Here is a 16128-nt window from a genome sequence, read left to right as displayed (position 1 = left end):
AACTAGGAAAGCAGAGGTGGGAGACCATGGCTGCAGGAAGAGTAAGACACATAGGCAGGGCTTAGATTTGGCCTATCTGAGGCTGAAAAGACTTCAGGCCATCATTCCAAAGCCAAATTTTTTCTTCTGCTGAAGTTGATTGCCTGTGTACCTGCCCCTGCTGAACAGTTCTCTTAGCTTCCATGCAGCAGGGTCACATGTGCTGCTGTAGAGTGATGTACACCATGTCCTGTGTCTGGGCTCCTGGCAAAGCCAAAATTCACATGATAGCTTTGGGTTGTGCCCCTCCTTCCCCAAGCACCTTCTGTGAGAGACTGGTGAGGCCTTTGAAGAAGTAGAGATGTTTTACTTACTAGCATGCCCCACAGAACAGGGTCACTTCTTTCCAGACTAAAGTAAGTCCTGACCCATGAATTCTATACTGCAGGTGGACAGAGAGCCATCAGCAGGGCCTGGGGGATCTCAGATCTGCTTTGAATCAGCTTTACTATAAAATGGCTCAGCTTTCTTCACTGCATTGTTAACACTGTGTGAGGCAAGAGCTCCAGAGGAAAGTAGCCATGAGGTGGTACATGAACTAAAAATTACTTTGCTTACCTACTTACAGCATGCATATACGCACACATTACACATAACTATAAAAAAGATTTTTAAGAAGTACTCTATAAAAAAAATACTAAATTTTGATGTTCAGTGCACATACAGGCACACAGGCACATTCATTTTGTCCTAATAGTCTTTTGAATGAAGGAGCAGATGAAAACAAATGGTCTGAGTGTCTTTGTGAGTTATGTCCTGAAGGAATAATGTGGTCTTATTATTTGTATCTTATTTGTATTTTAGGGAGGCTGTGAAGGAGGTTTTCTCCTTGCTCCAGCAAAAAATACAAGGATGTAAGACCAACTTGAAATAGAAATTTGATAATTTGAGTTAATCATGTCTGTGCACTATATATGTGTATATATATCTTTGCACGGGGTTATCTTCTGTAAAGAAAAGCAAGATGAACCAAAGTATGCTTTAGCATTCTTCTGCATCAAATACCTATGGCTGTCACACTGTACTCATCCTAATAGAACATACGCATCTTTCTTTTAGGAACTCCTTTCAATCCTGCCAATGCAGGCTGCAATTTTGAGGAAGATCTGTGTAATTTTTACCAAGATCACAAAGACGGTCCAGGGTGGAGCAGAGTGAAAGTGAAGCGCAATGTGTATAGAGCTGGAGATCACACTACTGGATTTGGTGAATTAAAACTGCTTTTTCCTGGAAGAGTCAAACAATATATAAATGTTACATAAAAGGTTATATAAACAATGATACCTGTTGTATCATTGTTCACTCTGTTAAGTTTGGACTGGCACAGTGGTTAGCTTGCCATTAAAAATAAGTGTTCACAGCTTGGTCCTGTCTGGAACTCTGGCTGTTCTTCTCCATATGTAGAGGAAGAAGGTCACCTCTTGGTCACCTGTATGGTCAGGCAGGGCCATAAATCAGAGTATCAATCTTCACTATACTGCTCTGTAGTTGCTGGAGGGATGAATCCACAAAATTATGGAAGTAAATGTAATAATAGTTTAGAGCATTGTTTCAAGAGAGAAAAAGTAACCTTTTAGGTCTTCAAGGCTTACGATAGTTGGGATTTTTAAGGGAAAACGTAAATATTGTGTAGTGAAACCACATGGTGAAAGGACTGATAATATTTTATTCGGACATCTCTTAGTGTAGAGTATTCATGGTTATTAATCATATGCACTGCAGTCTCAGCTCTTTATACTTGGTGCAGGTGATAATAGGCCTTGTGCCCCACCCTCCATTTTTGTGTCTCACAGTGGAATCCCTGAAAAGACCAGTTTTCCAGTGAGGCCAGCAGACCAGAAAAAAAAAAAAACACAACTATTTTTTCTGGATAAATTTGATAACTAACTAGTCACTTAGTTAGTTAGTTAGAAATAACTAAGTTATTTCTGGTAACTTAGCCATGTGCCAGTTTAGCTAGAAGCAGACAGGCTGCTTTTGGAAAAAAATGGTTATTTCCTGTCAGAGTGTGATAATCTATTCCTTGCCAGTTGGAACTGTTTTTGTAACCCAAGTCTGATGCAATAACAGAAGCTACTTTAATAGTAAATCAGCTGTGCTAATAGCATATTAAATACAATGATCATGCTGTCTTGCAGGTTATTATTTGCTGGCAAACACAAAGTTTACATCACAGCCTGGGTACATTGGACGTCTGTATGGCCCGACCCTGCCAGGAAACTTGCAGTTTTGTCTGCGTTTTTATTATGCCTTATATGGGTTTTTCAAGATGAGTGGCACTCTTGCAGTTTATATCTTTGAGGAGAATCATGTTGTTCAAGAGAAAATCTGGTCTGTCTTGGACTCTCCAAAAGGAGTTTGGACTCAAGCTGAAATCTCCTTCAAAAAGCCTATGCCTTGCAAGGTAAGAGCCAACTCTTCAAATCTGCTGAATTCTGAGAGGAGATTTTCCTGGCCTTCTCAGAATTGTTTGTTATACAGAGATTAATCCTAAGGGAGCTATACCTGCAAAGTGAATTAGCTGAAGATTCACCAGAGGAGCTCAAACAAAAGTCAGTTGTGTCTTGGTTTCTCAGCATGCTGCACATCCTCTCATTTTTGTTTGCTTGTTTCCTATGTGAGTCATATCATTGTCATATTCAATTACAGATTTTAATTAATCTAAAAAGTACTGTTAAGTTCTGGTCAAAATGGGGAGGTGATCATACTTCCCTAAGCTCAACTGCCGGGTTACAATATGACACCAGAAGTCATATTGCAAATGAGAGCAATGGACTTGAAGAATCTGCAGTGTCTTGTTGGAGAGGTCATTACATTATGCCAGCAAGATAATAACACATTGGTACTTGACATCACCTCCTTGAGTCCTTAAGCCATTATAATTCCTCACCTCCGCTCTTTTTGCAAAGACTGACTTTTACACAGGTTTCTGTAAGTGCTGCCACTGTAGTGATCCTGATTTCTGTAACAGGTTTTCACTATCAATGAGTCATCTAAGGAGAACCAGATCACTAAATGTTGACCAGAGTGTGATAACATGATGAACATTTGGATGGAAGCTTGTCCTGCAACTCTTAAGTATTTATAAATTAAAGACAAACATCTTAAATGTTTTGTCCACTACAAATTAGTTTTTGAAATAACAGTAGCTACTGATCATAAACGGTCACCAAAAACCAGCTTCCTGTCTTGAGAGGCAAACTGATGTTTAAAATTTCAGTCCTAGTTGTTGGGTACTGTTTTCTGTCAGATACCTGGTATCTTAAAGTGTCAATGGGGTTTTTTATGTAGTTTATCCATAAAACATAACGGAATTTATAATTCCAAGTGTTAGAGAATAGAAAAATAATTTTATTAGTGCCCAGCAAGTGCATACTAGAAAGATTTCTTATAGTATCATCCCAAGATATTTGCAGAAAAGTGAAAATGGCAAACTTATAATTTACTTTCGTCATCTCCTGATTAGGTATTTCTTTATTACTTCTGGAAAGATGTAGTAGACTATGTGGCATAATCAGCTGCATGAGTAGTGATGATACCTTACCATGACTGTTAAAACTAGTTGGCAGCCTTGGAGGTGACAGGTTTTTTAGCATCAGATATTTACATGGAAAACCTTTTCCACCATGAATTTGTGAAGAACAATTTTTGTTTTCCTAGAAGTCAGGATATGTGGAACAGTTGTGAAGAAGCTTGCCTCACTTCTGAGCCTGAAGATGTGTAGGAAGGGGAGAAACACCATGCTTTGTAGCGTGATCTTTTGGCCTCTAGCAATTCTCAAAAACCTTCTCTGGGTGCTTCAGGTCTTGTGAAAGTCTTCCTTCCTATGGAAACAAGTTGCAGAATGTTTCTGTTGAGGAGACGTTCCCCAAATATCATAAAATGTGATATTTATTGGGCTTTACAGAAGTAAGCATGTGTTCAGCAAAGCATAATTGTCTTGGTTTGAAAGACAGCTTCCTGCTAAAGAAGGCAGGAGCCTCCCTTGGAATGGAAAATGTAAATGGAAAATGCAACCCACTTCCCTCCAAATTATTATAATTTTGAAATTAAGGGACTCTCAGGCAAAGATGTGAGACTAGGAATAGCAGTTCTTTACTGGTGTGTGTAACAAAGCAAACAAACAGCAGCAGCTCCGGCATTAGCCCCGAACAGAACAGGCACCAGTGCTCGTCTGGCGCTCTCCCCTCGGTGCAGCTCAGCACCCGACTGGATGGGGATAGCCCTCTCTTTTAGGGAGGTAGGTATTGATTCGGTCCCAGTGCAGTCTCTCACGAGCAGAGGCTCACCCCATGGCAGAAGAAGCAGCTCTGGGCTGTGCTCCAGTGGCAGCGGTGAATTCCCTTCCCCTGGCAGCAGCTCTGATCATCCTCCTCCTCCTCCTCTGACAGAAAGTGAGAGAGAGCTCTAAGAGAAATGCCCTCCTCCCCTGAGCTTGGCGACATACTTTGTTTTTCTTACCAGTACCCAGTAGTTACTCTTTCGTAGCAATTTATGGGAAAAAGTTCTATTAAGTAAAAAGGAATAAAAAGAAAGAAACCTAACCCCCAACAGTAATTCAGGCACCCCTTAGCTAAATAACTATACATTGGACAGGTAGTTCAGTTCATAAGGTTTTCCTTAGACAAACAGAAGAAAATGGAAAATGGGTGAAGTTCTGAAACATATTAATATGGAAAAGTACATCAAGGTGTGTTTAGTGATGGGAAGGTAGAATAAAAAAGACAAATATTGTCCAAGTTTAAGCATGTCTGCTTAAAGCAGAGGTTGAAAAAACCTGGTGTACTTACTGGCTGTCTGCTCATAATCTTCAAAAGTAGGCTCGAATGAAGTTGACACTGAACTTGATCCTGGGTTTTCCTTGCAATCTCATTCCCAGCTCTTCCATTTTACTACTTTTATAAGTCTTTTTGTGTTTTATTTTGTTTGTTCCTTCTTTTCCAAGCCAGCAGAAGGAAACAAAGAATTACTGTGTGGCACTCTGTGTAGACCCAGGTTAGTTACCTGTGAAGATGCATCTGCCTAGTGAAATAGCTGACAAAAACAACTCATTCCAATGTAGGGCAGCTGTGGAGGTGCACCAGAGAATGTTTTACCTAATAGAAAGGAGTGGTGGGAGCCACCAAGAAAGGGATTACACTTCAGGCTCTGGAGGGAGACAGTGCTGAGAAACATGACAGAAGCTTGACCTCTGTTGTCCTGTCTCTGGCAACCTGTCCTTGAGCTCTTGAATCCTCACTAAGGCATCTTCGTCTAACCTGTCCCATAGCCATGGAATTACTCCTCTGCCCCCCACTGCAATCCTCATTTTACTCTCAGCTCTGGACAATCCAATGTTTTTTCCCCTGTAATATTATTCACGTTCCATTCTGTTTTCCCCACTTGTGCCATTTCTTAGAAATTTTAACTTCTCAAAAACTAATGACTTGACAGAAGAGATAGCACTGGCATAAAGATCAGACTCTGACACTTTTCTGCTCCTACTCCAAAGCCTAGGAGTGCTCAAGCTTTTCACAGAATTTTTTTATTTAATAGGTGCAAAATAAACCCTTTTTCCTAGCCTTGTTCTCGGAAATGATGGAACTGTTTTGGATTAAATCTTCCAAAACAAGGCGGTAGCAAGGACCTAGCATGGAAAATCTGAGCTGAAATCATTGTGTCTTGGCAATATTATAGGCAAGTGAGAAACAGTCTTTGAGTGGAGAGAGGTGGTCTCAGAATGAGCTAGGGCTGCCCTCTTTCCTCTAGTACAGAAATAGTGATTAATGTGCCTATTATGTTGTTTTCTGAGATGTATCGTATGAAGACTTGGATGGTAAGAAGTTGGAGGTAGTTTGGCTGAGCAGCTTCTTGGCTGCCAGGAGCAACTTTTGGATTGGGTCAGCCCTTGTGGAAACAGTAAACAGTCTCTTGGCACTTCCTTAACACCTAGTCAAGTCAGTGACAATCATCTGTCCTGAAGGTCAAAATTATTTTTCAGCCAGAAAACAATGCTCTAAAATAATTGATTACCCACATACTTCATCTTTTTCTACTAAGAATATTACTCCCAAAGGTTTGAAAATTATATAAAATCCATCTAATACATTTTAGTTTTGATGGTCTATTTACTTACTTCAGGGCAATAAAAAAGATGCAGATTTTCATTGCTTAATTTCTGTAATGGTTTTTGCAAGTTCTTTTTGAATTAGCTAACTGCTGTCTGGCAGAAGTTGATGGCTTGAGTTCTGTGAGCAGGAAATGTGAAGCTAGCCAGCTGGCTTTAATATGACACTTTGGAAATAAAACGTTTTAAAGGCTAGGCAGGTATGATCCAGCTAAGCAAGTCATAAATGTCTATACCTACACATATGCTGTTAATGCTAGTGAGAAGGCAGGGAATTTAAAATCCTGATTTCCTGATTTGTACTTGCAGCACTGTCTCTCCTATTCAGTGTGAGTACCTATGATCCTATATACATACAGTGTATATTTAATTATACTGTACCTAGGGAATAAATGTGACAAGAAAGAAATGAAAAAAAAAAAATCTAATGTATTAGAAATTACTTAAATCCTTTATGGTTTATTGTATAACGTCTGGAAGGGCAACATGAAGACCTAAATCCGAAGTGTGTAGATTATTTTCAGTTGACTGAATGTACTGAAATTGATCTTCTATGCCAGTACATGTCAGGAAAATATAAGAGCAAACTGAAAGAAAATTCCACGTATCATTTGCATCCTTGAGAAATTCACATGAGCTGTGAAGCAAGAATCTACATTTTAATATAGTGTGTGTGCATGTGTATGTGGGTAAACACCAGCATGGAAAAATATTTATTTTATGCAACTGCCCAAAGAAGTCCAAATACCTAAACTAAAATGAAGGTTTAAGTTCAGTTGGCTCTGCCTTTATCACTCCTGCTCATTCCTGCTAGATTTGGGTTACCATTCTGAAGTTCAAGTTTTTGAAAGCAAACATCTTGTGTTCTTTTTCCGTCATGAAAGCTTTTGCAATATTACCTGATAGTTTAGTGCTTGAACCTCCCAAAGTGTTCAAAATCAAATCCTCATTAAGGTAATTCGTGTAACAGTGTATCCTACTTTCATCACAGCAGCTGTGGCTGCATTTTTGGGTTTTCATTTCCCAAGTTTTCTTTTATTCCTCTTCGATGTTTTTGACTCAGTCTCTTGAGTTCATCTATTTGCTTTCACTCATGCTCCATAACTAATTTTAGTTGCAGTTGTGAGAAAGGAAAATCAAGTGACTCAGTGTTGCACTTGAATATTTACATGTTTTAAAACAAAGAAAAGAGAAGACTTTTTTTGCTGAACAACACGGAGAAGCTTTGCTGCAAGATGCTATGGAGGCCAAAAGAATATGTACATTTTAAAAAGGATTTAAAATATTAATGGAAAATAGACCTCACAGTGATTGTAAAGACAGTGGTTCAGTTGTGACCTCCAGTTCAGCAAGTTCTTCAGTTTTTTTTAGGTTGGACATAATATAAAAGCTTTGGTTTGTTTCTTGTTCTGTTTTCCCTAAATATCTATTTATCACCCTGCTGCTTTTTTAATGCTTGATCTGAGTGTCTTTGGACCTTTCTTCCCACATCATCCAGACCGTAGTGATGCTCAATGTTAAATTATTCTAGTATTTATTTCTCTTTGCTGGCAAGAAATCTGTTTTCTGCTTGTCCACCAAAGCCATGGGTAAATGACTAAATTAATATTGGATAAACAATGAAATCCTAGATCCCTGTGATTAAGTCACTAGTATGACAAACACAGTTCTCCAGTCAGGTGCCAATTGGAGGAGGGCAGACATCCTCATCCTCACCTCCTCCTCCTCCTTTGAAAAACTCACACTTGTGTCAAATAAAAGAGCTTTTTGGCACTGTTCCAGCCTTTATCAGTCTTCTGACAATAAGGTATGCACTCTAAAGAGGCTGTAATGAGCTGCAGTTTTATCTAACAGTCCTGTCATTCCTTCCCTTTAAAATAAAAAACTTCTTGAAGAACAGTCACCAAAAATGCCAGTCTAAAATAAGAATGGTAGAGATTGGAAACAGAAGGATAGTGCTGTGAAGTGTGAACCTCAGTTCCTGTGGTGCTTGATACTTGGTTATGAAAACAGCATACTGGAAACTGAAAAGGTTACTCAGGTCAGGAAGCAGTGCAGAAGTGGCTTTCATCTTCACAGTAGCTAAGCAAGGCAATGCGTTCCCTTAAATATTACATATCTCCTTTTGGTATCTCTGATCCTTAATGGACAGGAAACTGACTGGAATGAGGATAGAGCCCTTAAAGTAGATTTGTGGAAATTTTGTAGGGTGGTGAGAGACGTATGAGAATATCAGTGTCCTGTACATATTTGCGTGTAGGCAGTGTTCTCTACTAGGCTGCTTAATCCAGCAAGAGGAGATGTAGGACAAACAGCCTGTGTTGTTTCTGCCTTTGGACAGGAAAGGTTTTCAAAAATACTTGTTCAATGTCACAAGCTTATTACCAATGTTACTCAATTATTTATGTAGAAGCTTTCATATTACATTATTTTTCCCACAGAAGCTTGTTGAATTTACATGGCAAGAAATTGAACTTGCCTGGAAAGTGCCATTTTAAATCAATTTATTTTAAATGATAGAAGCTTGCAAATACTCTAATTTTGGCTTAATAGCTTACTTGTGTTCTTGATAAATGAGTTTCTGACTGTTTAAGCCAAAGAAATACAAGCCACTTGAAATCTAGTTTTATTAAACTAGCTATGAGTAATTTGGTCTATACTTAAAACATCTGTACTGAACAGCCCTGAGATAGTCAGAATGATTTTCCCATCCCCTGTGTGGTCAGTCCCTGGCTTACACACTTATATGGATGTTTATTTGCATAACTGACTGAAAAGTCAGGCTGCCTGTCTTGTGAAAACATCTTGACTGCTTCTTCATGTCAGGTTACACTTTTGTTTCCAGTGTTGAAGTTATTTTTTGGTCTTGTAAGACTGAGTTTTGTGTCACTGTGAGGAAGTTACAACAGTAGCTTCTCAGTTGAAAAGACCTCAGACTCCACTATAACTCTCCTTCTTCTTTAGGAAATTGAACTTTAAATGTGGCTAAGTGACAGACCGAGCTTTGTGTCTGCACAGATTTAGTGTGTCAACGTCCTGGTTTAGGACAAATCTGGGAGGAAACTTCCAAAGGAGTACCTCTAGAAAGCTGATTAAAGTGGACTCTCCCATAACTAGTTTGGGAAAAGATTTCTTTGGAGAAAAGTGGCAAAAATTGCTTATTTAACAAGCAAAGTATTCACAAGCATAAAAAAAAAATAATATTAAACAATAAAACCTCTTGCTGTTTGAAGAGATGGCAAATCCAGAAAGTCCTTGTTGTGGGGTGTAGCTTGGCTTGCTCAGTCTCTTATCAGTCCCTCTAGCACTGGAATTTGTCACATCACAGCCCCTTGGTGGCCACAGCTGTGAGTTCCTGGTGTTTGTCTGGGTTTTCAGTCCAGAGCAGGCCGATCAGTTCCAAGAAAATGAAAAATCACTTTTCTTGAAGTTAAGAAGGGGAACTTCTCTGCTTCAGCTAGCTAAGAACTAACTAAAATGAAGGAGTACCAAACTGAAGCAGTCCATAAGAAGGAACATGGAGCAGTGAGTGCAGTTTCTGAAAACAAACTGGGCACTTCTCCTTTCCTGCCTTCCCTCCCAGAACCAGTCTTAAAGGTGCAGAACTTAATATTCAGCATAAACAGAACAGATGACTGGAGATACAATTCAGCATCATAGAGTCACTCCAGGACAGTAATTTAAATCTAGGAATATTCATGAAGATGGAATGAGTTAAATTACCTTGCTGCAGAGGCATAGCTTGCTTTTAAGTCACCAGATTGGGTCGTTTTCATGTTTTTCCTGTGTTTTGCTGATCTGATTAATTGAGCAAGATGTGTAAGTTCTGGGATAAACAAAGAGGAAAGAAAATGCACAGAACAAACAGGGATCCAAGTAGGATCTTCTCTCCTTTTCTCCTGTTCTCAGCCCAGCTCCCTCCAAATCTCCTATAGCAAGTGAGCCCATTAGTCCCTCCTTATCCTGGAGGTACCTTTCTGAATGTCCTCCTATTACTTCTCTAAAAGCAGATTAACTTAATATGCATGTGAGTTTTAACTCACATTCTGCTTGTAGACTCACCGAGTGCTAAGGATGTGAAATGCCTTGTACCTCACCCAGTGTCTGCAGCACAGCCCAACATGGTCTTGGCAGAAGCTTGCTGGACCAGCCTTTCTCATCTGGCATTGCTCATAACTCATATAAGTGCTAAGAATGGATTTTTGATACTTTGAGACTGAAGGCCAGGACTGTTTATGAAGCACTGCAAGATAAACAAACTAGCTTCCGTAGGCTGGGGCAATGGTTTGGAAGGAAATGGATGCCCTAGCTGTGTTCTGCTGTTGGAACAAAAAGAGACATGAGAGATATGTTTTATTTTTCAGTATCATAGGCAACAACTGCCTGCACTGGATAATGTTTTTAGTTTAGCCTCCAAAATAGCATGTGAGTCCAGCAATATCTGTTACCTAGCTTGAAACAGTAAGTATGTTGTTCATCTGCCATGCTTTATGACAAAAAAAGCTGAGAACAAAGAATCCCCTATTCTCTTCTCCAAGGCATGAGATAAAGTAATAAAATTTTATTTTGGAAAAATTGACCTAGCAAATATTTTAATTCAAAACAAGAACAAATGCAAAGCATCTTGAGATTAGTTCTATTGAGACTGTAGGAAGGATTCAGAGATCTGACTCAGTGTGAAAGTGAATAGTTGAGTAAATCCAAGTTGTTACAATTTTGTTAGGTAAAGTTCAAATACTCAGATTTTTGCTTTATGACAGAAAAGGATATTTAAACCAGAAGAAGAGTGAATAAATTTGACCTGTGAATGAAAATGTTCTAGTCCATTGCCTAAAACTAAATCAAGAATATAACAACAAAATAAATTGAGGGGACTGTAGCAATTTTGGTACATTTGCTACAGCCAGTACTGAAAACTCTGCACCCCCAAGCAGAAGACTTTGTAGTTTCATCCTTGTGAAATTACAAAGTCTGCTCATGGCAGTATGTCCCTCAACACCACAAAAATCAAGTGGAAAAACTGAAGCTTAAGCTACAGATGGTAAAGCTGAACAAATGTACAGTTGCCACTGAAACAGATCAGTCCTTTGGTTGTACAAAGATTACTGGTTTAATGGCCTTTGAGAGACCACCGTTGTTGTTGTAATGCCTTTGAAATGGAAGGCTTTCTACAGGATCCAATGGGTAGGTACATACCTTATATGGAACAAATTACTGCAATCTAAGAATAAAGAACTTAATCCTGATCCCAGTGATGTCAATACTAAAGCATTGCTTAAAACATGACTCCATAGTATGGAAATGTTGTTTCACAAAGGAGGACTGACTTCACCCTTACATGTGTGGTTTTTCTGAAGATTCTTGGATTTAAGGCTATAATATATCTTCAGTTTATTACCAATGTTCACCAGAATGCATTTATTAAAATTCTGGTGAATGATGTTCACTCAATGTCAATATTTTATTTTACACTTACTTTATGCTTTTTTTCCAAGAGATGCTACTTTTTTAAGGGATTGCCCCTGCGTCCTGACAATGAACTTAAAAAGCATGAAACAATTTTTGTCCTGCTAAACCTTAAGGCTAAGATACAGTTCTACAGAGGGAACAAATAAAAGGTGTGGGGCTTAGGCCACCATACGCTGAGTAATTTTGCATTCTGTGCAGGAGGACTCCTTAACTCTATACCGGTGGCAGTTTACAAGACAGATAATCAATAATAACCAGGATTGGTAGCACTGAATGGAGGAGTTTCAAAAATTGCTCCCCCCTGGGCAGCATTATGCATACATGCTTTAAAGTTTTTGGTGTAGTTACATTCCGGGCTGTTTAATAAGCAGATGAGTTAATAAATACTACATGACAAAACAAAATGGCAAAATACCATGTAGGTACCACACTGAAGGTGTTACCAAGCCTACTAGAAATCATACTAAATAATGCTGTAACAACTTTTAAAAGCTTTTTTGTGTCCACAAGAAACTTGTCAGTCGGTGTTTAACCTCCAATATGTAACTGAGGTGTTGTCCAGAAGATGAAACAGTTAGAAGTGACACTAATCCATCTGCAATCACTAGCATAGACCTCAGCACAAAGGAATTGTTTTGAAAAGCTCCTCCCAAATTATGGTCATAACCCCTGTGGTCAGACAGATGGTTTGGAGTAGTTAGTCCAAGAAAAACTCCAGCAGTGTTTTCACAAAATAAATCCTAATTTGTCCTCAGTAATTCAGACAGATCTGTCTCAGCTTTGGCAGAAGTGCAACTGAGAATCTTACAGTTTCTTTACATTTTATTTTATTATCTCATGAATGACTTGTATTTTACATGGCAGAATTAATGTTTACTCAAATCAATGATCTTGGATGTTTTACTAATCTTCACAAACACTGATGAACACTGTGAATTATGCATAACATTTCAAGTCTCCTGCTCTATCATGGCATTGAGTCATTTATGAATAATCCCATTCTGTATTGTAGTAGTTTCAGTTCATCTCTATTAAGTCTTTGCTTTTGCTACAGCCACTCTTGCCCATCACTCCGCTTTACTCTTTCAAATTTATTTTTCCATGGATAAGAGCTCCTGGTTTTCAGGATAAGATAGCTGAGGATATTTGAGCTGTTCATGTTGGGTATTGGGCAAGAAAAAGTCACCACAACCTCAATGAGTCATGTTTTCTCACAGACAAAAAAATTCTCTAGTAAAATGGGAATAACATACAGATATACATAATCTGCCTACAAAAGTGAGAAAATACTTTCTGTTGATTGAAAACATACTGGAATGGACATTTCGGTCATTGGCAGAATGTGCCAAAACAAAGTGGATCCATTATTCCTGTTCTGTAAATTTTGAAATTATCTGTGCATTTGGAAAAAATACTAATATTGCAGACTCTCAACAGTGCCAGGTTTTGCACCTGAAACTTCCTTCCTTCATATTGCAGGTTGTCTTTGTCAGCTGGTGTAAAAGCTTCTGGGACTGTGGACTTGTGGCATTGGATGATATATCATTGAGCCTGGGAAGCTGCCAGGCTGCTGGTAAGACCATGTGTGTTTGTCATCCAATAGCTGCTACCCTTTTGAGTAGGAGTTCAACATACGCCTTCATTTTTCAAGCCTTTTGTGGTTTCATGTCATTTCTTTTTTTCCAACAAGTAATGCATAAATCCCATTTCTGTGAAGTAGAAAACATCCAGCAAGGACCAGTTTTTGCTCACAGGGGTACCAGCTAACTCCTAATAAATTTCAGAGGCTCCAAGGCAGTTGTATATAGGTGAGTGGTCCTTTGACTGCATTAAAATAAACCCACAGTTAAACTGAGTGAAAAGTAGTTTTCAAATGGTCTTTAAGAAGCCAGGAATGGACCCCAAAGCAGTACTTTTCAAAACAAAGCTTTTTTATTTTTAGGCAAGAGGTACAGCTGTGCAAGGCCAAGACTACAGCCTGAGCTGTAGTTCTTTGATGATGACAGAGAAGAGCAGTCCATGACTCCCTCTGCAGTGGGAGGAACTGAATGGTTTTCAGCAAAACTTTATCCTCTGACATGCACAGGCTAGCCTCTTTGAACACACCAAACTCCCTCCTCTATGGCTTTGTGAGGTTTGACAGTACAATGATTGTATCATAATTTTTTTAAAAAAACAACAAAAAAACATTCTCATGAAGCAGGCACAATCTACAATCTTGTTCTTCTTTGGAATACAGCCATACCTTTGCAATGGTCCTTATAGCTTTTTAATGATCTCTTTTGATTTGATTTCATGAATTCAGGCTCATAAAACAGAAAGAAGTCACATGTACAAAACAAGATACCATTTTTGTAAACTATTTCCAACAGTTGTCTGTTTTGCCTTGCTGTAATTACTAAGTAATTGGAAAAGGAACCAAAGGTGAAGAACTGGTATCTAGTTGTGCAGTCATAACATGACTTGTCTCTGATGGCAGCAAAACAAATGCCTGAAAAATGCACCAGAGGTATCAAGGCTTCCTCCTCTTCAAGTGAATGCAGCTCAAAATGTCTACTTCTGAATGATGAATTCAGATTACCTGACAGAAGCTTCCTGGCCTGCACCTGAATTATATTTTGTATGATCTAATAGAATTGAAATAATGAAAATACTCTAGTAATGGACCTCTGTTGTATCTTCTAGGCTGCAGTAGAATCTGGTGCCAAAGAAAGAGAGGAGAGATAAATGTGGCATTGATTTCAGTTCACAGAAACTCCAGTCTTTGAACAAGGCTCATTTTTTACGCACGTTACAGATGCTGGGACTTACTGACTTGCTTGGGGTGCCAAAACAGTGAATAAAATTACGCTAGTAATTCTATAACAAAGCCTACATGTAATCATAGAATTGCTAAGGTTAGAAAAGACCTCTAAGATCATTGAATCCAGCCATTAAAACCAAAAGACCCCATAAGATCATCTAGTCCAAAGCACTATTGTGAAGATTAATAAACTGTTTTAAAGAATCCTAGGACTAGTGAATCACAGCCACTGAGCTACTGGAGTAGGGCACAGATTTTCCCAAAGATGTGAAGAAAATTAAATTAAATTTTATATGACCATTTGAAGCTTCTGAGTATTGTAAGCATTGCCAAGGTAGCTGTAATTGATGTCAGCAGGTGAGGAAATGCAGTACATTACTTGTGTAATCTCTCCATATATCAGTCTAATGTATTTGAAGTCTTAAACTATGTCCTCGCCTTACAGATTTGTTGCTGCCCAGTCCTGGAGAATGCACTTTTGAAAAAGATGAGTGTGTGTTTACCCAGAAGAAGAGAGGTCGTGGGAGCTGGCACAGGAAGAGGGGTCCAACTCCCACGTCTTACACGGGACCGAAAGGAGACCACACTACTGGGGTAGGTGAGTTAAGTTCCACATTGATCTTTCAGAACAGAGATTGACAGTTAATAAAAAATATTTATTAAATATTTTAAATGATAACCCAGAAGATTAAGTTTTTATTTGTCGTTCCGATTGGGAACGGCTGAAAAGAACGACACAGACTCTCAAGGGAGTCAGAACAAGAGGATCCTTTAGTTTATTGCTAGCCAGGCCTGCTTTATAGACAGATACGTGGAAAGTACAGAAAGGAAACTCTTATTGGTTAGTAAACTGCTACATTACCATCATTGGTCAGTGGGGCTCATCACCCCCCTGACTTTCTCCTGCAAGGAAAACATGGAACACATAACAACACCTGCAAGGCTGTTTTGTGTTAATGAGGATTGTTTTAATTCCTTCTCATGTTTTTCCCAGACTACATTCTCAGGGCCTGTACAGGCACTGTGGTTCAGATTTTAGCATCCATATTTACTCTTCTATTAAATATTTTAAATGATAACCCAGAAGATTAAGTTTTTACTCTTCTATTCAGAAGATTAAGTTTTTACTCTTCTATTTATTAAATATTTTAAATGATAACCCAGAAGATTAAGTTTTTACTCTTCTATTCAGAAAGGTTCATCAAATGAAACACAATCCGCAGGAACTCCTGAGTGGTTTTGAGAATATGACTTTAATCTGAATTATCTGCAGGCCATGTAGATAATTTGGTTGTCATGTCCCAAAGTAGCCCGTTCCTTAGGAGATTAAAGAAGACAATGACTGTCCAGACCCCACAGAAAAAGCTGTTTCCAAACTCCCAATTTATGTGAACATTTCCTGAAAGTAACTTTAGACCTATTTTAAGTTTATGTGGATCATTAAGTAGTGAGAAGTGAGGCTGACAGTTTGACTTTAGAACTGAGAGCCTTTTAAGCCTTGTCTGTGACGATTATTCCTTAGTTCATCTCTTAGCAGCAGGCTGTGCAAGTGGTTGGGATTCTACTGCATGAACACCTTTGGGTTCAAACTTAAAAGAAAATAAGAAGAATAAAAGAGATCCCACAGGCCCTTTATCTTGAAAATGTGCTCCACAAGCTCACTAGTGCAAGTTCAAGTATTTAGGCAGGCAGGACCTCCATTAACATGAGT

General features: G+C 38.7%; 1 protein-coding gene across 2 annotated transcripts in view; it reads left to right on the top strand.

The window, feature by feature from the left end:
• MAMDC2 (MAM domain containing 2) overlaps positions 1-16128 on the top strand; it is a 57373-nt gene that overhangs the window by 37956 nt on the left and 3289 nt on the right. Inside the window, exons 8-11 of one of the 2 annotated variants that reach the window (XM_015615356.3) lie at positions 1099-1245; positions 2178-2443; positions 13094-13187; positions 14863-15015. In XM_015615356.3, coding sequence (XP_015470842.1) covers positions 1099-1245; positions 2178-2443; positions 13094-13187; positions 14863-15015 — 660 coding nt within the window. The remainder of the gene's footprint in view (positions 1-1098; positions 1246-2177; positions 2444-13093; positions 13188-14862; positions 15016-16128) is intronic. The other variant, XM_033511320.1, reaches the window with a different exon arrangement.

The sequence above is a fragment of the Parus major genome, chromosome Z, assembly GCF_001522545.3.
Source record: "Parus major isolate Abel chromosome Z, Parus_major1.1, whole genome shotgun sequence".
Lineage (NCBI taxonomy): Eukaryota > Metazoa > Chordata > Aves > Passeriformes > Paridae > Parus > Parus major.
The sequence above is the reverse complement of the archived record's forward strand: the minus strand, read 5'-3'. Positions and strand labels throughout refer to the sequence as shown.